This window comes from Anomaloglossus baeobatrachus, chromosome 6 (assembly GCF_048569485.1).
Source record: "Anomaloglossus baeobatrachus isolate aAnoBae1 chromosome 6, aAnoBae1.hap1, whole genome shotgun sequence".
NCBI lineage: Eukaryota > Metazoa > Chordata > Amphibia > Anura > Aromobatidae > Anomaloglossus > Anomaloglossus baeobatrachus.
In genome coordinates, this window is record NC_134358.1 from 557,162,998 (window position 1) to 557,186,164 (window position 23,167).

At 44.8% G+C, this 23,167-nt stretch overlaps 1 protein-coding gene across 1 annotated transcript in view; it reads right to left on the bottom strand.

Annotated features, from left to right (window-relative positions):
* The window catches only part of THSD7A (thrombospondin type 1 domain containing 7A), a 701,817-nt gene that overhangs the window by 365,879 nt on the left and 312,771 nt on the right, over nt 1–23,167 (bottom strand). Inside the window, exon 3 of the mRNA XM_075315710.1 lies at nt 19,325–19,868. Coding sequence (XP_075171825.1) covers nt 19,325–19,463 — 139 coding nt within the window. The 5' untranslated portion in view covers nt 19,464–19,868. The remainder of the gene's footprint in view (nt 1–19,324; nt 19,869–23,167) is intronic.

The window sequence follows — 23,167 nt, forward strand, 5'->3', positions numbered from 1 at the left end:
GCGGCTCAGGTATCCTCACCATCAGAGGTACAGTAAGGGGCACTTTGCACACTACAACATCGCAGCTGCGATGTTGGTGGGGTCAAATCGAAAGTGACGCACATCCGGCGTCACTGTCGATGTCGTAGTGTGTAAATCGTTTATGATACGATTAACGAGCGCAAAAGCGTTGTAATCGTATCATCGGTGTAGCGTCGGTCATTTCCATGATTTGGGAAAGACCGATGTTACGATGTTGTTCCTCGTTCCTGCGGCAGCGCACATCACTGTGTGAGAAGCCGCAGGAGCGAGGAACATCTCCTACCTGCGTCACTGCGGCTCTCGCCGGCTATGCGGAATGAAGGAGGTGGGCGGGATGTTTACGTCCCGCTCATCTCTGCCCCTCCGTTTCTACTGGCCGCCTGCAGTGTGACGTCGATGTGACGCCGCACAACCCGCCCCCTTAGGAAGGAGAAGGGTCGCCGGCCAGAGCGACGTCGCAGGGCAGGTGAGTGCAAGTGAAGCTGCCGTAGCGATAATGTTCGCTACGGCAGCTATCACAAGGTATTGCTGCTGTGACGGAGGCAGGGACTATCGCGCTTGGCATCGCAAGCATCGGCTTGCGCTGTCGTAGTGTGCAAAGAACCCTTAACTCTGAGATAAGTGACAGTTAGGACACCTCTAGTCTGAGGGCCTGTCTAGGAGCCTTGGTCCCTGCTCTGCCCCAGTTACCATAACAGGAAAATGCTCCATTTGCCCTTCAGGAAGATATCGAGTTATATCTGCCTGCTCCCCACCATTCTTGAGATCCATGATGGTCTTCATTTCACCGCTCCTATGCCTAGGTTGTCTATACTGGTCTTTAGCAGGGATTGTATTGCCCCATTTGGGGAATCCATACTTTTGCATGTACACCCACAAAGAGTTAAGGTCCCGTTACACGCAACAACATATCTAATGATATGTCGTCGGGGTCACGGAATTCGTGACGCACATTCGGCGTTGTTAGCGACGTCGTTGCGTGTAACAGCTCCGAGCGAGTGTTAACGATCAAAAATACTCACCTTATCGCTGATCGTTGACACGTCGTTCATTTTCAAAATCTCGTTGGTCGTTGTGGACATAGGTTGTTCGTCGCTCCTGAGGCAGCACACATCGCTACGTGTGACACCCGAGGAACGACGAACAACAGCTTACCTGCGTCCTCCGGCAACGAGGAGGGCGTGTCTTTCTGCGGCTGCTCTCCTCCCCTCCGCTTCAATTGGACGTCTGCCGTGTGACGTCACTGTGACGGTGCACGAACCTCCCCCTCAACGAAGAGGTTGTTCGCCGCCCACAGCGACGTCGCTAGGAAGATAAGTCCGTGTGACGGGTGTTAGCAATATTGTGCGCCATGGGCAGCGATTTGCCAGTGACGCACAAACAACGGGGGCGGGTACTTTCACAAGAGACATCGCTAGCGATGTCGCTGCGTGTAAAGCCCCCTTAACTTTCCTCATGTATCAATCCAAACAATTAGATATTGTGAAGACCCTTGGTGAGCTTGGACAATGCAGGGGCCAGGTAAGTATAATTTTAGAGTGTCCATTTGAAGGCTTTTAAAATCTTTACATTGTATGAATGAATCCTCCTTAAAAGAGGGTTTCCATTCTTTTACAATCTGATGTTCAATTTTTCTTGCTAGTACAGAAGGTGGGTCTGAAACATGGTGACACATCAAATTTCTCCATATGGTATATGGACTGATAAACCCCCCTTATTCTTGCTAGTAAGGAAGGTTGGTCAGAAGCATGAGGACCCATCAAATCCCTCCGTATGGTATATGGACACACTTCCCCCTCTATTCTTGCTAGTAGGGAAGGTGGGTCGGAAGCATGGGGACCCATCGAATCCCTCCGTATGGTATATGGACAGACAAATCCCCCCTCTATTCTTGCTAGTAGGGAAGGTTGGTCAGAAGCATGGAGACCCATCGAATCCCTCCGTATGGTATATGGACAGACAAATCCCCCCTCTATTCTTGCTAGTAGGGAAGGTGGGTTTGAAGTATGGGGACCCATCGATTCCCTCCGTATGGTATATGGACACACTTCTCCCCCCTCTATTCTTGCTAGTAGGGAAGGTGGGTCTGAAGTATGGGGACCCATCGAATCCCTCCGTATGGTATATGGACAGACAAATCCCCCCTCTATACTTGCTAGTAGGAAAGGTGGGTCTGAAGCATGGGGACCCATCGAATCCCTCCGTATGGTATATGGACACACTTCTCCCCCCTCTATTCTTGCTAGTAGGGAAGGTGGGTCTGAAGTATGGGGACCCATCGAATCCCTCCGTATGGTATTTGGACAGACAAATCCCCCCTCTATTCTTGCTAGTAGGGAAGGTGGGTCTGAAGCATGGGGACCCATCGAATCCCTCCGTATGGTATATGGACACTCTTCCCTTCTCTATTCTTGCTAGTAGGGAAGGTGGGTCTGAAGCATGGGTACCCATTGAATCCCTCCGTATGGTATATGGACAGACAAATCCCCCCTCTATTCTTGATAGTAGGGAAGGTGGGTCTGAAGCATGGGTACCCATTGAATCCCTCCGTATGGTATATGGACACACTTTCCCCCCTCTATTCTTGCTAGTAGGGAAGGTGGGTCTGAAGCATGGGGACCCATCGAATCCCTCCGTATGGTATATGGACACTCTTCCCTTCTCTATTCTTGCTAGTAGGGAAGGTGGGTCTGAAGCATGGGTACCCATTGAATCCCTCCGTATGGTATATGGACAGACAAATCCCCCCTCTATTCTTGCTAGTAGGGAAGGTAGGTCGGAAGCATGGGTACCCATTGAATCCCTCCGTATGGTATATGGACACACTTTCCCCCCTCTATTCTTGCTAGTAGGGAAGGTGGGTCTGAAGTATGGGTACCCATTGAATTCCTCCGTATGGTATATGGACAGACAACCCTCCTTTATTCTTACTAGTAGGGAAGGTGGGTCAGAAGAATATGGTATATAGACAGTGTTTGTTCTTATAAGAATACCCCTTTAACTTTCTTAATAACAGAATCTCTTTTGTTTTCTAGACCAAACCACCCCTTTAACGATCCACGGTTGGGAAGAAGAAAGACCAGAGGCAACAAATGAGAAAATCCTTGCGTTGTATTCAGCACTGTTAACATTGTGTTCCCCTTCGGGTCATCCTACAATGTGTCTCATTAACCTGGATTTCACTTACTATTGTTGTGCTGCAGTCAGCAAGTAGTTCTTACATTAATAATGAAGGATTCAGGCGAGAAATAAAAAAAAGTCTCTAAACCAAAGTCATTTAAGTGACCTTCTTGATTAAATCACAAAGAAACCCTTTTTGACGGCTACAGGTAAAACTGCTCCTCCGAAACGCTATTGTCTGCAACATACAAGAGGCTTCGAGATGTTCTCGAGAAATAGGTTGTCAGGGAGATGAAGAGGGTAACGGGACTCACTTCAAAGACGGGTGACATCAACAGAAGCGTAATTGCAGAATAGGAGACTTTCGGAATAATGAGTTAGGCATGAAGGCTTCTTCCCCCGCGTCTAGCTACATCCGAGAGGAGATCCAAGTAGGAAGCAATGGCCTCAACTGGTGAACCTTAGACCACCTGGGACCCAAAGCCAAATTTGTAACAGGGTCCTCACCTACAATGTATCTTTTATCATCTCAATGTGTCAAAGGGGGAATCAGGAGCCAAAATTTAGGTGCAAATAGTTCTCCATCTCAATATCAACTCCTTCAGAAACCAAGCACATCAACCCAATGGCTCCGCTTATCCAAATTGAATTAGGCAGTTTAATATCCAACTACTTACAGTATCTACAATGTAACAACATCACAATTCAAAGAACTGTCCATCCTTAGACATTGAATTGTCTGTTGGCAATATGAGGTGTGGCGCCTTAAAACAACAAGATGGGACAACAGGAAATGGTGACAACAAAATCAAATCACTTTCTCCAGGAAGGCACACATCTTGGATGTTGCAGACTAAAGAGAGGCACAGTGTCATGGTCCCGCTATGCGGACCATTTTTAATTTGGAAAGTCTTTGTCAGGGGTCCGCTGTGCGGAGCATTTGTCATTTGAAAATGCTCTACTAGGTGTCCTGTGCACTTACTGACAGGTTGTCTTTCAGCACAGGGTTCACGCTGGTTTTGGGAGGTGCCTTCCCAGATGCGCTTCATTCCTGGTAATAGCTCTGTTTCTTTACTGGGATTGCTCTGTCTGAACTTCACCAGTCGTACTTCCTGTTTACTCAGTGTGCTCTTAACTGCTGTCTATTGAAAATATTCTGATCTTGGCTTCTGACCTCTGACCTCTTCCTGACCATGTCTCTGTCTGCTCCCTGAACCTTATACGATACATCCCGGCTTTTGACCTCAGACCTTTTCCTGACCATGTCTCTGTCTGCTCCCTAAACCTTATACGTTACCTCCCGGCTTCTGACCTCGGATCTCTTTCTGACCATTGTCTCTGTCTGCTCTCTGAATCTTATACATTACTTCTCGGCTTCTGACCTCGGATCTCTTCCTGACCATGTCTCCGTCTGCTCTCTGAACCTTATACGTTACTTCCCAGCTTCTGACCTCGGCTCCTGTGAAGCTCTAGTGACCTCTATGCCCAAAAGAGTGCTGGAAAATAATGGTGGCCACACAAAATATTCACATTTCGTGCACAATTTGTTCATTTACACTTAGGGGTGTACTCACTTTTGTTGCCGGCAGTTTAGATATTAATGACTGTGTGCTGATTTATTTAGAGGACACCGCATTTACCCTGTCATACAATCTGCACACTGACACTGTAAATTGTATATCACAGGGTCAGATCTGCAGTGTTATCCCATGAAAATATATAATAAAATATTTACAAAAATGTGAGGGGTGTACTCACTTTTAAAATATACTGTACAGAAATAAAAAGAAATGACATCCCCTGTAGAAAAAAAAAATAAAATAAGATATATAGCTAATGTATATATATATATATATATATATATATATATATATATATATATATATATATATATATAAAAAAAAAAATATATATATATATATAAAATAGAAAAATGCACACACGCACACATCCATGTCTATGTACAGTATGTACATATATTATATATATATATATATACATATATACAGTGGATACATATATATATGCTCTTGTGCAGCAGCTCCCCAGGATGCTTTCTAGGAGTGATGTTCTCATCAATTCCTGACAAGCTGTGGTCCGGGGCCATAAGTTGGGAATGTGGCTTCACCAATCATTATGGCCCCGATGTCACGCCGTGTAATAAAGATGAGTCAGAAGGTTGTCAGCAGAGCACAGGGGCGCAATATCTGTAAATTATAGACCAAAAACCATTAGGGTGTTGATTACAAAAGTTCAATTTCATTTATAAATGGACCAGAAAGAGGGCAAAGGACAAAGATGAAAGGTGGAAATGATGAGATATAAGGGGTTGGATTGTTGAAATGGAAAATTCAGATATTGGTAATATAGTCCACCATGTAATATATGGGAGAAGGACGTATGTAGAAACTTTCCATAATGTTCATATTTCTCTATTGGGTGCATGGGAATCTTTATCCATCTCTTACAGCTTTGTTCATGGAGTTTAGAGCTCAAATCTTAATGTAGAAATGAAGAGGAGAAGACATCTCCAGGTCCGGCACATTATGAGAGTCATACTTTGGGGCCTGGTGACCCAATCACTATAGTTATTTTGGTATTTTAGAAAATCCATGTATAAAGACTTCTGCAATTTATCTTCTGTAATCCACAAATGTATGAACAAATCAATAATTCTATCAGCCTCCATGTCCTACAAGGTCAACACTTAGGATTTAGTCTAACACAAGGTCTATTACGAGGCAAGATGACACTTATATGTAATAAAGCTTCATAGACCTTTGATATGTTGGCACCTTGGACACCGAACAGGACTGGATCCTCTAATTTGCCAACAAGGGAAGCCCACACATTGAAAAATGGGTCTTTAAAAACTGGTATGGTCATCAAATGTCCATTCTGCGGATCTTAGAAGGTATCTATGAAAGCTTCCTGTCCAAGAAGAGGACTGTACATGGTTCATTCTTTATATATCTCTGAGGTCAACACCTGGGAGTCATTCTGACCCAAGGTCTATTACGCTGCAAGATGACACTGATATATAATAGAAATGTTTGTATTTCGGCACCTTGGACAGGATCCTCGGGGGTCTTTGGAAACTAGTATGGTCTATAAATGTCCATCTTGTTGACCTTCGAAGGTATCTAAACTATCTTTAAAACTTTTCTATCTATGAAGATGAGACTATATTGTAACTGCTTTATCTCTCTCCGTGATCTTTGAGGTCAATGCTTGGAGACCACATTGTAGTTGAAGATCTGTTACATAGACTTTTTGTATAAATTAATTTCTATATGTTTCGGGTTCTTTTATCAGCTCTACACATGTGACCTGTACATTGTACTAACGGTCATGGGAGGGGATAACCCAAAATTTGGCTTCAATGTGCTGTGGCATTTATACTCTCCATGAATATTTCCCATTAATATGTATGAGGACATGTTGTCCACCATGTGCCAATATATGGGAACCACATTATAAGTGGCGATCACATTATAATTGATCTTTTATGGGATCAGTTTGCAAAACATTTTGGTGCCTTCGACACAAGACAGCATTGGTTTCTGTATTAGCTCCACATTGGGGGTATGCATATTTTTGTTTTGTACCAAACTGTTGACCCAACCTGTCAACCCTGGCCAGTGTCCATTCTCTCTTCCTAAATGAGGGAATGTACGTAAACAATCCACATTGATTACCATGCTGCCTAAGATCAAGTTTTGGTGGGAAGTTATTTGCATGTCCCAGTTACACCTTATTCTCCCAACCATTGGCAGATGACTTTTCGTTCCAGCTTGGGTTGTTCTTGCCTGACTCATGTACACTTGAATCAAATTTTCTTGCCACTGGTCCATTATCTTGAGCACTACTTGCTGTTGGTAAATCTATGAAGCCGGTTCTGGTCTACTGCTAATGTCCTGGAGACCTCCTATAGACCTGAATATAGATAACCGAGGACAGGAGCTACTAGAATTTGCCCAACAACGATCTCCGACAGTTTGTATTGAAATTAATGACAAGAACGTACATGCGTGGTCTTCGCCATTCGATCACAGCCTTAGCTAAAACCCATGATGACGAGTTTCATGGGAGTTTTGTATGGATCCACTAAGACATAGGACAACAGGACAACCTGTGGCCAGTGTCCTACAGAACGTTGTGTTCTGGGCTTTTATCATAGGAGATGGGGAGGCATCTATTGTGTCCTTTTCCATCTGGATGTAAACTCTTCCCCAACTGCCTGCAGAGCTCCAACAGCCCTTTATATGTAGCTACTAAAACGTAGGGCAGCAGACAGGACAACTGTTGGCCAGTGTCCTACAGAACGTTCTGTTGTAGATTTTTATCATAGGACAGGGGAGGCATCTATTGTGTCCATGTGTCCTTTTCCATCTGGATGTAAACCCTTCCCCATCTGCCGCCGGAGCTCCGCCGACCCTTTATATGTAGCCACTAAAACGTAGGGCAGCAGACAGGACAACCTGCAGTGGCCAGTGTCCTACAGAATGTTCTGTTGTGGACTTTTATCATAGGAGATGGGGAGGTATCTATTGTGTCCATGTGTTCTTCTCCATCTGGATGTAAACGCTTCCCCATCTGCCTCCAGAGCTCCACCAGCCCTTTATATATAGCCACTAAAACGTAGGGCAGCTGACAGGACAACCTGCGGTGGCCAGTGTCCTACAGAATGTTCTGTTGTGGACATTCATCACAGGAGATGAGGAGACATCTATTGTGTCCATGTGTCCTTCTCCATCTGGATGTAAACCCTTCCCCATCTGCCGCCGGAGCTCCGACGAACCTTTATATGGAGCCACTAAAACCTAGGACAGGAGACAACACAACCGATGGCCAGTGTCCTACAGAACGTTCTGTTGTGGAGTTTCATCACAGGAGATGGGGAGGCATCTATTGTGTCCATGTGTCCTTCTCCATCTGGTTGCAAACCCTTCCCCATCTGCCTCCAGAGCTCCACCGGCCCTTTATTTGGATGAATTTGCATTTCAGTACCTTAGACAGCAAACATCATTGGTTTCTCAATGAGCTTCACATAGAAAGGTTGGGGGGTTGGTGGTCTTGACTTTTGAAGTTATATAAAACTGGACTACCCCTTTCTTTTTATGAATGAGCAATGATACATGCAGCTGCAGAATTTGCAAATTAACTTTTTAGTTTGTGTGAAGAAGAACATTTGCCGAATATATTAAATGTGGCCGGCGGTGACACAAAGACTATTCCTACAGGGCAAACCTCGCAGAGCGCGGAGATGACCCTTTCTGTTATCGAAGGACAAAGTGCAGTGGCCTCAGTAACGCATGCACCGGGCTAGAGAGGGTCCGGCGTCCTCCAGAGGGGCCATTAGACAGTGACAAATGGCTTCATAGCCCAGATGCTCTGTGTCTTATTAGAGGACAATGCGTTTCTCTACCAATCTCAGTGTATACACATTGTAATAATAAAGATATATATGAAAAGTGGACTCATTTGTCAGGTTCAGTTGTCAGACCCTTGGACTTGGACACAATAAGAGCCCCACAATACAAGATGCCTAATTAGCGAAATATACTGATGTAGCAGAGCTGACGGGGTTAAGGCTTTGAGGCTATACGGTTATTATAAAAGGGATGAAATGTAACAGATGTGGTAAATGTGAAAATGCAGTGGATACAGTTTGTGGTAGACGTAGAAGATGTAATAGATGTAATAGCAATGCCTATCAGTACTTGTACTTATTAAAAACACCTAGCTATAAAACCTGATAACACATAGAGCCGCCGTACCTACATGATACTATTTGTAGGCGTAGTAGAAATTCCTGGCAGTAGATGTACATACTACGTTTCCCGAAAATAAGCCCTACCCTGAAAATAAACCCTACCCTGAAAATAAACCCTACCCTGAAAATAAGCCCTACCCTGAAAATAAACCCTACCCTTAAAATAGACTCTACCCTGAAAATAAACCCTACCCTGAAAATAAGCCCTACCCTGAAAATAAACCCTACCCTGAAAATAGACCCTACCCTGAAAATAAACCCTACCCTGAAAATAAGCCCTAGCAGGATTTTTCGTTTTTTTTTTGAGTAGGCTTGAAATATAAGCCCTACTCCAAAAATGAGTCCTAGTTGTGCACTGTAACAATATCCTGCAAGGGTTTGCACAGCCCTTTTTCAGGATACATAACTTTTATTGTCCCTTTGTGTTGCTCTTAGAACCAGCTGATTAAGAGAATGAATATTCACCCTCCTCTCCTGTAATCCTGCCCACTGCTCTGAGTCCTGTACGGTTATTCACATCACTGCCTGTGATATTACCAGTATTACCAGCCCGAGGACCACATCACAATCATCTGCGACTCTCCTGAGCTGAGTGTAACCGCTGCATAAACATACGCTGTTACTCTCAGGTCAGGAGTGCCGCCAATGATTGCGATGCGATTCTTAGGCAGGCAGTATCGGTAATACAGCAGGCAGAGTGCGGGTGACTGTGCAGGACTCAGAGCGGTGGGTGGGATTACGGGAGAGGCCCTAGAGCATTTTTCAAAGCAGAAAAGAATATAAGCCTCTGTCTTATTTTTAAGAAAATACAGTACACTGTAATAAATGTAGTAAATGTGATGGATATTCGGTAGTAGATATAGCAGATGTGTCTGGTAAAATAGGCAGTAGATGTACCTAGTAATAAATGTAGTAAATGTAATAGATATTCCGTAGTAGATGTAGTAGATTTCTCTGTAGTTGATGTAGTAGATGTAGCAAATATTTCTGTAGGCGATGTCATAGATGTAGTAAATGTCTCTGTAGAAGTTGCTTCGGTGGTAAATGCCCAACGTACATTTTGAATGGAATGGTTTTGAATCTTCATCAGGGGACGAGATGAAGATTGTGGCCCTGATGAAGATTCAAAATCGTTCCATTCGAAACGTACGTTGGGCTTTTGTGAAGTCCTTATCATCTGAGACCAGCCTGCAACATTTGTAATACAGCATAGCCTGTTCAACTTTACATCATCGCATTGTGGGTATGATAATTGTTACCATCTGGACTTTGACTATGTATTGCTATGGATCACACTGTGTGAAGGAGATGTTCAAATGCAATAGCTATACTTTTTGATCTGTCCTATCTGCATGTGATTTGACATCATGTAATATGTTGTCCGCGTTATGAGATGATGGGGTGGATATACTTTGTCCGGTCGGATCTCGGTTTTTAATTGTGTTAAATTTTTAAACAAATCTATGAGTCACTTTACCTTAATAAATTTGTAACAATGATTTTTGCACTTTAGAAACTCTATGGTCATAGAGTAGATGTAGCAGATTTTTCTGTAGTAGATTTAGTAGGTGTTTCTGTAATAGATGTAGTGGATCTGGGCTAGAGCTCCTCAAGACATTAGTAACTCTTAATTTTTGCAGGGACTGCACTGACCCTTTATAGAAGGATCTACTTGCTGCCGTCCTTTCATTGTTACTTTCTCTCCTTTAGAGCAAAGGTTATATGCCGTGTGTCCACACATATCCTGTCCACCGCCATTAACTTGAGAACGGCGGCAGCTATAGGCATAGAAGTGGTGTCTAGGTATAGTAAAGTAGCCATGCGCTACGCAATTAAACAACCTATAGCGCCACCTGGTGGAAAACAACGGAGTTAGCATTTTTATCTCGAAAACGGAACGAGATAGAGAAAAAAAGTGAATTTCAAAGTTGTAGGGCATCATCAATTCAATACGAATCGACACCTTGTATACAGAAATGCTATGATATGAAACCCATGACCCCCCAAAACATTGAATGCTGGTCACGCATATGGCGCTCATTTAACATTGATACTCAAAGTGGCCCCCGTCAGCTGCAATGCACATCTGGTCTCTGCACAGCATACTGTATCTTGTTGCACGCTGTGCAATATGGTAGGGGACACGTTTGCACAAGCATCTGTGATACGTGGTCGTATGTCCTGCAATGTTGGTGGAGGGGTCGCATACACCTGCTGTTTGATGTGACCTCACAGAAAGAAGTCCAATGGGGTCAGGTCAGGTGAGCGGAGGCCACTCCACACAGCCACCATACCCAATGACTTGTAGGAAGGTCTCCATGAGGTATCGCTTCACGTCCGCAGCCTTGTGAGTTTTACACGTTCTAATCATAGCATTTCTGTATGCAAGGTGTCGATTCGTATTGAATTGACGATGTCCTACAACTTTGTAATTCACTTGTTTTCTCCATCTCGTTCCGTTTTTGAGATAAAAATGCTAACTCCGTTGTTTTCCACCAGGTGGCGCTATAGGTGGTTTCATTGCGTAGCACATGGCTACTTTACTATACCTAGACACCACTTCTGTGCCTATAGCTGCCGCCGTGCTCAAGTTAATGGCGGTGGACAGGATATGGGTGAACACGGTGTATGTATAGTTGTAGTTATCCCACAGTTATCCAGCTATTCAAGTGTCACCATATGTCACCGTATTGTCTACAATATAGACAATGTCCAGATAAGTCAGTTTTGGGAGACGCTCGGCTGTAACTCCCTATAATCCCATCATTGAGGGGTTATCATTCCGCTTTCATTAACCTAGTCCTGAACGATCATAGCCTCCATAGCTTTCCTAAGTGGATTTCTACAATAATATTCTAATTCTAAGATGAGAACTCCTATAGTAACTGTAATGGCGCCATATTGTATGATCTACTAAAGGCCCCGTCACACTAAGCAACATCGCTAGCAACATCGCTGGTAACGAACAACTTTTGTGACGTTGCTAGCGATGTTGCTGTGTGTGACATCCAGCAACAACCTGGCCCCTGCTGTGAGGTCGTTGGTTGTTGCTGAATGTCCTGGGCCATTTTTTAGTTGTTGCTGTCCCGCTGTGAAGCACAGATCGCTGTGTGTGACAGCGAGACAGCAACAACTAAATGTGCAGGCAGCAGGAGCCGGCTTCTGCGGAGGCTGGTATCCAATGTAAACATCGGGTAACCAAGAAGCCCTGTCCTTGGTTACCCGATATTTACCTATGATACCAGCCTCCGCCTCTCTCACTGTCAGTGCCGGCTCCTGCTCTGAGCACATTTAGCTGCAGCACACATCAGGTAATTAACCCGATGTGTGCTGTAACTAGGAGAGCAAGGAGCCAGCGCTAAGCAGTGTGCGCTGCTCCCTGTTCTGTGCACATTTAGCTGCAGCACACATCGGGTTAATTAACCTGATGTGTGCTGTAACTAGGAGACTGGGGGCTGGTCACTGGTTGCTGGTGTAGCCACGCTCCAGCGATCCCTGCCAGGTCAGGTTGCTGGTGGGATCGCTGGAGCGTCGCAGTGTGACATCTCACCAGCAACCTCCTAGCAACTTACCAGCGATCCCTATCGTTGTTGGGATCGCTGGTAAGTTGCTTAGTGTGACTGGACCTTTACAGATATTGGTAAACCAGACCGGAAGATTGAAGGCACGACCCAGATACAATAATGTTCAATTAATATGTGCAATTCTCAGTTACATACAGATACACAATAGTCTGCACGGAAAGCCATGAATAGCCGTGAGCGAGCAAAGGTCAATCGAATTTAGGAGGTGTGAATAGCTGACGCTTGGCAAACAATGGCTCCTCTTGATGGAAGAGGTGATGATAAGGGCTCGAAATTGGAGAAAGTAGCTGATAAGTGAAACTCAGCCATAGATTGATTTTCTGTAAATGTCATTACGATGGAAGCGATATCCATTATTGTTGTCATTGGGCTTTCTAGTACTTACCTAATCCCAATAAAGATGGGACCATGACCACCGTGCAGGGGTAAGATGCCAATATATTGGATGGTTTTGGAGAAATATTCATTGACATTAGTAATTTTTGGTTACCAAATGGGTATTTTATCTACATATGATGCTATTTTTAAATAGGAGGATCTATGTCAATGTGATGGTTGATGACGCCTCTTCATATTCGCTCAACCTATCAACAAGCTGTTAGGGATAATTAGAGCTGGATATAAAGTATAGGGGTTCAATATTAGGTTTTATCACCTTGAGAATGTGCATGTGACCCTATAAATTTTACAGATTGCCGCATTGGCGTCTCTGCAAAGACGTCAACTTACTCACGGCCCCTGCTAGGTCTCATCCTCCGCCATTGCCGCACGGCTTCCCATGTACTCTCCTGCCTGTCTCCCTTCTCAGGCCCTGTACATACAACGGAGTGTTCCCAGGAGTGTACCTAAGACGCGTGTACATGCCAGCCGTCCTCTCAAAAGGGCTGGTGCACTATTTCCAGGAAATGCCTCTCAGCCCATGGCTGAGAGGCACTATGTATGTAAGGCACCCTCCCATTAGGGGAGGTGCCTGCACAACACCTCCAGTTAGTTAATTAGTTAGTCTGCTGCCTAGCTAGTTGTCAGGTCCTGAGCTCCTGACCTGTTATCCCGGTGTCCATGTCCAGTAAATGCCTTTCTATACCTGTCTATCCCTGCCGTGACCACCATTCCTGTCCATACTCACCTGTCCAGCCTGCCTCATTCATCCCGCCTGTTCCTGTGTTTACACCTGAGTGCGTCATCTGTCCTAGGGGTCAGCTGCCACATTCCCAGTCACTGCCCTGTAGTGGTACCTGGTGTCTGTCTTGTGGTGGGCGCTTAGTTAAGCCCTTCCCACTAAAGGGTAACTCTGGGGTAACCCCTGTGGTCCAGTGGGTCCACTATTCCCGCTCGCTGCCCCAACACTGGTGTGACACAGATCCTTAGGCACTGACCAAATGACTAACTAGGACCTTACCAAGAACTAACATATTCATACTTTACTATTTACCGTCAAGGCCCAAAGCTAATGTTAGGTGGCCTCTTTCATGCAGGCTGGAGACATCATTGCACGACCATGACAGAGCCTAAGCTGCAACCATGTGTGGTCACGTTTCCTATACATTATTGGTTAGATGTGGTCAAAATCCCAAAGATAGGCAGGAAGACCCTACTGCTTCTTTCAATCAGGGTCCTCCACCATTATGAAGTCTACCTGAACTCAACCAGTCACCCTAAAAAAAGATATGAAGGGGAATTGTTTCCCAAAACACGTCAATGGACATTTATACAAAAGGAGAACCTTTTATCACAAAAGACATCTCCATAATGATTCTTAAGTAGTGTTGATAATCCATCGGCACCATAAAGGATGTACTTTTTCCAAAGCCATAGTCTTCTTCTGGCTCTATGGATGCATCACTGGCCAAATTAGAATCCTTCACTTGGCCACTGGATCGTAGCACCGGAGCCCACCACTCCTTCTCTATATGTGGGATAATTGGGATATTAATACTGTACCTACACAAGTGAGGAGCCCCTTGTTGACCATGGGAGGCTAGAGGTTCCATCTGTTTTTTCTTTCTCCCTAACCCTATTAGAAGGTGTGGCTGGTGCGGAAATGTATATGGTAAATGAGGGTCACTATTGGATTGCATTAAATTAATAGAATGGAGAGGTGGTAAATAAGGGTCCCTATTGGTTTGCATTGAATTCATGGGATGGAGAATGGGCACATGTATCCTATTAACTCCCAGCCCTCGGGCCCTGACCGCTTAATGGTCAGGATCTCACAAAGAAGCAATTTCCAAGGTACATATTGAATATATACATGCACTATATGCAGCATATGACAAGAGTGAATACTGCTTTGCTTTATTTTATATGATTTTGCCGCAGCTAAACAGTTGTATATTTCCTATATCCATTTCATAATCACATTCACCGGGTCTAGAACTGGAGCGAGCCCTTGAGGCAACGGCTGCGTTAAGACAAATCAAAGAATGAGTACCTTCCATTATGGTGATAAGCTGTGCTATCAGCGAGATGGAAAGCTAACCCAATTTACAGAGGCTTAGCAGTCTGTGTCACATATACTCTGTACTCTCGGCTCTTCAAGACAGCACCATTATAAGCGTAATCATCCGGAACGTATACAGTTAAACATGGCACTGACTTTCTAACATTCTTCAGAATCCACCCCACAGATGTAGCAGAGCTGAACGTGTGGGTAATGTGTGCAGTGTCAGTGTGGCCCAGGGTAGATCAGCAGTGCAGACTTCAGAATGTGGGCAGAACAGCAGTGCACACTTCAGAATGTGGGTAGAACAGCAGTGCACACTTCAGTATGTGGGTAGAACAGCAGTGCACACTTCAGAATGTGGGTAGAACAGCAGTGCACACTTCAGTATGTGGGTAGAACAGCAGTGCACACTTCAGAATGTGGGTAGAACAGCAGTGCACACTTCAGAATGTGGGTAGAACAGCAGTGCACACTTCAGAATGTGGGTAGAACAGCAGGGCAGACTTCCGAATGTGGGTAGAACAGCAGTGCACACTTCAGAATGTGGGTAGAACAGAAGTGCACACTTCAGAATGTGGATAGAACAGCAGTGCAGACTTCAGAATGTGGGTAGAACAGTAGTGCACACTTCAGAATGTGGGTAGAACAGCAGTGCAGACTTCAGAATGTGGGTAGAACAGCAGGGCAGACTTCAGAATGTGGGTAGAACAGCAGGGCAGACTTCAGAATGTGGGTAGAACAGCAGTGCACACCTCAGAATGTGGGTAGAACAGCAGTGCAGACTTCAGAATGTGGGTAGAACAGCAGTGCAGACTTCAGAATGTGGGTAGAACAGCAATGCACACTTCAGTATGTGGGCAGAACAGCAGTGCACACTTCAGTATGTGGGTAGAACAGCAGTGCATACTTCAGTATGTGGGTAGAACAGCAGGGCAGACTTCAGTATGTGGGTAGAACAGCAGTGTAGACTTCAGAATGTGGGTAGAACAGCAATGCACACTTCAGTATGTGGGCAGAACAGCAGTGCACACTTCAGTATGTGGGTAGAACAGCAGTGCATACTTCAGTATGTGGGTAGAACAGCAGTGCATACTTCAGTATGTGGGTAGAACAGCAGTGCACCCTTCAGTATGTGGGTAGAACAGCAGGGCAGACTTCAGTATGTGGGTAGAACAGCAGTGCATACTTCAGTATGTGGGTAGAACAGCAGGGCAGACTTCAGTATGTGGGTAGAACAGCAGTGCACACTTCAGTATGTGGGTAGAACAGCAGTGCACACTTCAGAATGTGGGTAGAACAGCAGTGCACACTTCAGTATGTGGGCAGAACAGCAGTGCACACTTCAGTATGTGGGTAGAACAGCAGTGCATACATCAGTATGTGGGTAGAACAGCAGGGCAGACTTCAGTATGTGGGTAGAACAGCAGTGTAGACTTCAGAATGTGGGTAGAACAGCAATGCACACTTCAGTATGTGGGCAGAACAGCAGTGCACACTTCAGTATGTGGGTAGAACAGCAGTGCATACTTCAGTATGTGGGTAGAACAGCAGTGCACCCTTCAGTATGTGGGTAGAACAGCAGGGCAGACTTCAGTATGTGGGTAGAACAGCAGTGCATACTTCAGTATGTGGGTAGAACAGCAGTGCACACTTCAGTATGTGGGTAGAACAGCAGTGCACACTTCAGAATGTGGGTAGAACAGCAGTGCACACTTCAGTATGTGGGTAGAACAGCAGTGCATACTTCAGTATGTGGGTAGAACAGCAGTGCACACTTCAGTATGTGGGTAGAACAGCAGTGCACACTTCAGTATGTGGGTAGAACAGCAGTGCACACTTCAGAATGTGGGTAGAACAGCAGTGCACACTTCAGTATGTGGGTAGAACAGCAGTGCAGACTTCAGAATGTGGGTAGAACAGCAGTGCACACTTCAGTATGTGGGTAGAACAGCAGTGCACACTTCAGTATGTGGGTAGAACAGCAGTGCACACTTCAGTATGTGGGTAGAACAGCAGTGCATACTTCAGTATGTGGGTAGAACAGCAGTGCATACTTCAGTATGTGGGTAGAACAGCAGTGCACACTTCAGTATGTGGGTAGAACAGCAGTGCACACTTCAGTATGTGGGTAGAACAGCAGTGCACACTTCAGAATGTGGGTAGAACAGCAGTGCACACTTCAGTATGTGGGTAGAACAGCAGTGCACACTTCAGTATGTGGGTAGAACAGCAGTGCATACTTCAGTATGTGGGTAGAACAGCAGTGCACACTTCAGAATGTTGATGTTTTGAAACAATGTATCAGTTTTCTCAACATTCTATTTGCAACAGTTGCAGTAAACACACCCTTTCATTACGCAATCCTCTATTTTACAGTGAAGGAAATATTCTTTCCTGTAATTCCAATCTAGGCCAATCTGTTACTGTAATAATCTCTATTATCTCTATTCAAACCTTTTATGCAAATTATCCCATTGTGTCCAAACAGCGCTAATTAAGCTTCTATAGAAACCCATGCAAACACATCCTCATCATTTCCCTCCTCAGCCCAATGACACAAAGGATCAGCCACATTCACCAGCGAGGACAGAGGACATTGTGCCATTGAGTGTCTGGATAAATGCACAATATCTGTATGACTGTAAGTGGATTTGCCCTCGTGGCACCATGCCATGTCAGCATAGGAAAAAACAGCCGGCTTATTAATTCCAACCAACATTCAAAATATGCTTTATTAACCAGTGTTAACTACGCAATGACCGGGCATCGCTGCCATTCAACTGGTCATTGTGAGCCTGACCCATGGCAGTTCCACCCATCATGACACATTGCATGCACCATGAGCCTCTCTAATACAAAGCCAATCAGGCCTGCAATCATGGTCATTGGATTGCAAGCACAGGACCCCTGTAACACATCTCCAAGCACCATTCAGAGCTGAGGGGTCTGCCACTGTGCTGCTGTCACTCTGCCAAATGATGTCCTGAGAAGCCTCATTTACTAAATGTATGTCACTGTGAAATGCAAACTTGTCACTGCAGTCACATAAGAAATCAGGCAGCTGGAAAGTTTCATCCTGAGCATTGGAAGCCAGAGCTGAAGGCAACAGAAAGCATAAAAAAGTATAATATGTAACACAGAGCAATAACCTGCAGCCCTGTCTCTCTACAGCACTGAGGACAAAGATAGAGGGATAGATAGATAGATAATAGATAGATAGATAGATAGAGAGATAGATAGAGGGATAGATAGATAGATAGATAGATAGATAGATAGATAGAGGGATAGATAGATAGATAGATAGATAGATAGATAGATAGATAGAGGGATAGAGGGATAGATAGATAGATAGAGGGATAGATAGATAGATAGATAGATAGATAGATAGATAGATAGATAGATAGATAGAGGGATAGAGGGATAGATAGATAGATAGATAGATAGATAGATAGATAGATAGATAGATAGATAGATAGATAGATAGCGGGATAGATAGATAGATAGATAGATAGAGGGATAGATAGATAGATAGATAGATAGATAGATAGATAGATAGATAGATAGAGGGATAGATAGATAGATAGATAGAGGGATAGATAGATAGATAGATAGATAGATAGATAGATAGATAGATAGATAGATAGAGGGATAGATAGATAGATAGATAGATAGATAGAGGGATAGATAGAGGGATAGATAGATAGAGGGATAGATAGATGGATAGATGGATAGATAGATAGAGGGATAGATAGATAATAGATAGATAGATGGATAGATAGATAGATAGATAGAGGGATAGATAGATAGATAGAGGGATAGATAGATAGGTAGAGGGATAGATAGAGGGATAGATAGATAGATAGAGGGATAGATAGATAGAGGGATAGATAGATAGATAGATAGATAGATAGATAGAGGGATAGATAGATAGATAGAGGGATAGATAGATAGATAGATAAAGGGATAGATAGATAGATAGATAGATAGATAGATAGATAGATAGATAGAGGGATAGATAGATAGATAGATAGATAGATAGAGGGATAGATAGATAGATAGATAGATAGATAGATAGATAGATAGAGGGATAGATAGATAGATAGATAGATAGATAGATAGATAGATAGATAGATAGATAGATAGATAGAGGGATAGATAGATAGATAGATAGATAGATAGAGGGATAGATAGATAGATAGATAGAGGGATAGATAGATAGATAGATAGATAGATAGATAGATAGATAGATAGATAGGAGTGTGAGAGAGATTAACAACCTCTCTATTTCCATCAGGTTATACTACTTGACCCATCATACCCTACAACCTAGGACCCCACACCAGAGGAGACAATGCCCCTCTCTGCCCCCTGCTCACTCACCTGTCTTCCACTGATAGATACTTTTGCTGTCATGTTCTCCCTGAGAATCCGCTCCCCATAAAGCCGCCACCAGGATGAACACAATCCCTCCACAGCAGGAATTGGGGAAGGGTGAGGAGCAGCTCCCCTGCAGACCCATCGCCTTGTGGCTGCAGCTCGGACACAATGGGGGTCTGCACTGGAGCCTCAGCCCGGGGGTCCTCTGGGCTAAGCACTGGGGTCCTCTGGGGTCAGCACTGGGGGTCCTCTGGAGTCACACTGGGGCTCCTCTGGGGGTCCTCTGGGGTCAGCACTGGGGCGCAGGCAGCTCTCCGGCTATTGTGCAGGCTCCAGTTGAGCAGGAGAAACCATTTCACACCGAGGAACAATAGAGGAGCATTGAGCTTGTGCTGAGGCTTCTGCGGGGACCGCTCTGCTACATCCTCCTATTCACTGGCTTGTGGCAGTTTTCCATCAGCTAAAAGGGAGCCAGCTGTCCGCAGGGGGCTGCAGCTGACTGCACAGGTTATCCTGGTCTGGGAGGTGCAGGAATAAATTATACCAGCTGGAGGAATAAAAAAAGAAAGAAAATTCAGAGAGAGGGTGGAAGAAAAGACACAAGACAAGCAAGCAGGCAGCTCCCCTCCATGTGACTGCAGAGCCCAGATGCTGCCACTAAAACAATGCTGTGAATGAAAGCAGAGGCTGGAGGAGCAGAGAACGCATCCTGGAGCCCAGGGATTAAGACGTGTCATTAAGAGATGGGAAGGAATGTATCAGGGAAGGAGGAAGGCATCGGGACAAGAAGGGGATCATCCAAACAATATACAATACACATAATACAAACAATCAGAACACAATAGCACAGGAAAATACAGAAAATGCTGCAATAATACAACTACTGCTAAAATAATAGCAGTGGTGATAATAATTGTATTAAAAAAGAATAATAATTATTATTTTATGGTCAATATAAGAAACTTTGTACTATATGTAATCAGAAAAATATGCTTTATTTTCTCCTCTTATGAAACATTTCTCCTTCTCCTGCCACCTTCACTCCAAAAAGGCTAATATCTGTCTTGGTCAAGAAGGAAAAGATTATAGCTGCCTTATGTAGTCTATGGAAAAGGAAGGGGAGAGGGGAAGGGAGGAGCAGAGAGAAAAAAAGAGGCACAAGCAGAGTAGATCTGACAGCTTACTAGTAAGGGTGCTTTCACACATCCGGAATTTTGCCGGATTGCCGGATCCGGCACGCTCCAGTACAGTGCAATGAAGTACGATGGCATCACGGCAAGCTCCGGTCAATGATCCGGCACACTCCAGTACAGTGCAATACAGTACAATGCCATCGCGGCAAGCTCCGGTCAATGATCTGGCACACTCCAGTACAGTGCAATGAAGTACGATGGCATCACGGCAAGCTCTGGTCAATGATCCGGCACACTCCAGTACAGTGCAATACAGTACAATGCCATCACGGCAAGCTCCGGTCAATGATCTGGCACACTCCAGTACAATGCAATACAGTACAAAGGCATCACGGCAAGCTCCGGTCAATGATCCAGCACGCTCCAGTACAGTGCAATACAGTACAAAGGCATCACGGCAAGCTCCGGTCAATGATCCAGCACGCTCCAGTACAGTGCAATACAGTACAAAGGCATCACGGCAAGCTCCGGTCAATGATCCGGCACACTCCAGTACAGTGCAATACAGTACAAAGGCATCATGGCAAGCTCCGGTCAATGATCCGGCACACTCCAGTACAGTGCAATACTGTACAATGGCATCATGGCAAGCTCCGGTCAATGATCCGGCACACTCCAGTACAGTGCAATACAGTACAAAGGCATCATGGCAAGCTCCGGTCAATGATCCAGTACACTCCAGTACAGTGCAATACAGTACAAAGGCATCACGGCAAACTCCGGTCAATGATCCGGCACACTCCAGTACAGTGCAATACAGTACAAAGGCATCATGGCAAGCTCCGGTCAATGATCCAGCACGCTCCAGTACAGTGCAATACAGTACAATGCCATCGCGGCAAGCTCCGGTCAATGATCTGGCACACTCCAGTACAGTGCAATACAGTACAAAGGCATCATGGCAAGCTCCGGTCAATGATCCGGCACACTCCAGTACAGTGCAATACAGTACAAAGGCATCATGGCAAGCTCCGGTCAATGATCCAGTACACTCCAGTACAGTGCAATACAGTACAAAGGCATCACGGCAAAATCCGGTCAATTATCCGGCACACTCCAGTACAGTGCAAACAGTACAATGGCATCACGGCAAACTCCGGTCAATGATCCGGCACACTCCAGTACAGTGCAATACAGTACAAAGCCATCACGGCAAGCTCCGGTCAATGATCCGGCACACTCCAGTACAGTGCAATACAGTACAATGCCATCGCGGCAAGCTCTGGTCAATGATCTGGCACACTCCAGTACAGTGCAATACAGTACAAAGGCATCATGGCAAGCTCCGGTCAATGATCCGGCACACTCCAGTACAGTGCAATACAGTACAAAGGCATCATGGCAAGCTCCGGTCAATGATCCGGCACACTCCAGTAGAGTGCAATACAGTACAAAGGTATCACGGCAAACTCCGGTCAATTATCCGGCACACTCCAGTACAGTGCAAACAGTACAATGGCATCACGGCAAACTCCGGTCAATGATCCGGCACACTCCAGTACAGTGCAAACAGTACAATGGCATCACGGCAAACTCCGGTCAATGATCCGGCACACTCCAGCACAGTGCAATACAGTACAAGGGTATCACGGCAAGCTCTGGTCAATGATCCGCCACACTCCAGTACAGTGCAATACAGTACAAGGGCATCACGGCAAGCTCTGGTCAATGATCCGCCACACTCCAGCACAGTGCAATACAGTACAATGGCATCACGGCAAGCTCCGGACACATGCTGTCATGTGACCGGAGTTTGCCGCGATGCCATTGTACTGTATTGCACTGTACTGGAGTGTGCCCGATTCGGCAATCTGGCGAAATGCCTGATATGTGAAACCAGTGCTGGATTCACAGCTACACTGCTCAGTTCTGCTGTATAATACCCTCCATATTGAAGACTACATAGAAAAAGGAGGGCAGAAATGAGGATCCCTCAAATCTTGGTAGTTACTTTGGATGGGAAAACACCATAGTAGCCAGTCTCCATTCACTAGCACCAAGAGCTGATCATTAGATACAGAGCCTGCAAAGGAAAAAAGAATGATGCACATTATATAATGACAAGAAATAGTGTTATTCCGCATGTACACACACAACAGCTCCCATAGAAGTCAATTAATAAAGACAACGATGAGCAACCACATCCCTGACTGGACGCAGATGGGGGGACGCACATATTTAACATAGTTCTGCATCCGAGTGGTGGAAGCCACATGCCGGGAATATACCATAGATGCACTTGGCTATCATCGATACTCCAACTGACTATGAATAAAGCTACTATATGATACAAAATAGCAGGGATTGTCTGTCCACCATCTCTAATATCATGGCCTCCCTGTATCTGAAACGTCTTGTGTTTCTTCCCTCTATTAACCGACCTATATCCGATATTGCAATTTCATTGGGTGGCTCTACCATAACTCCTCAGCGGCACGCTCGCTGTCTTGGGGTCATATTTGACACAGAACGTTCCTCTATTCCCTATATCTGACCACTCCCTCGCTTATGTCATCTAAATCTCAAAAACATCTCCAAAATCTGACATTTTCTCACCTTTCAAAAGGCAAAAACTCTTACTGTCATTCTTATTCATTCTCGTGTGGACTCCTATAACTCTCCATTGATCAGTTTCCCTCTTGATAAACCCTGT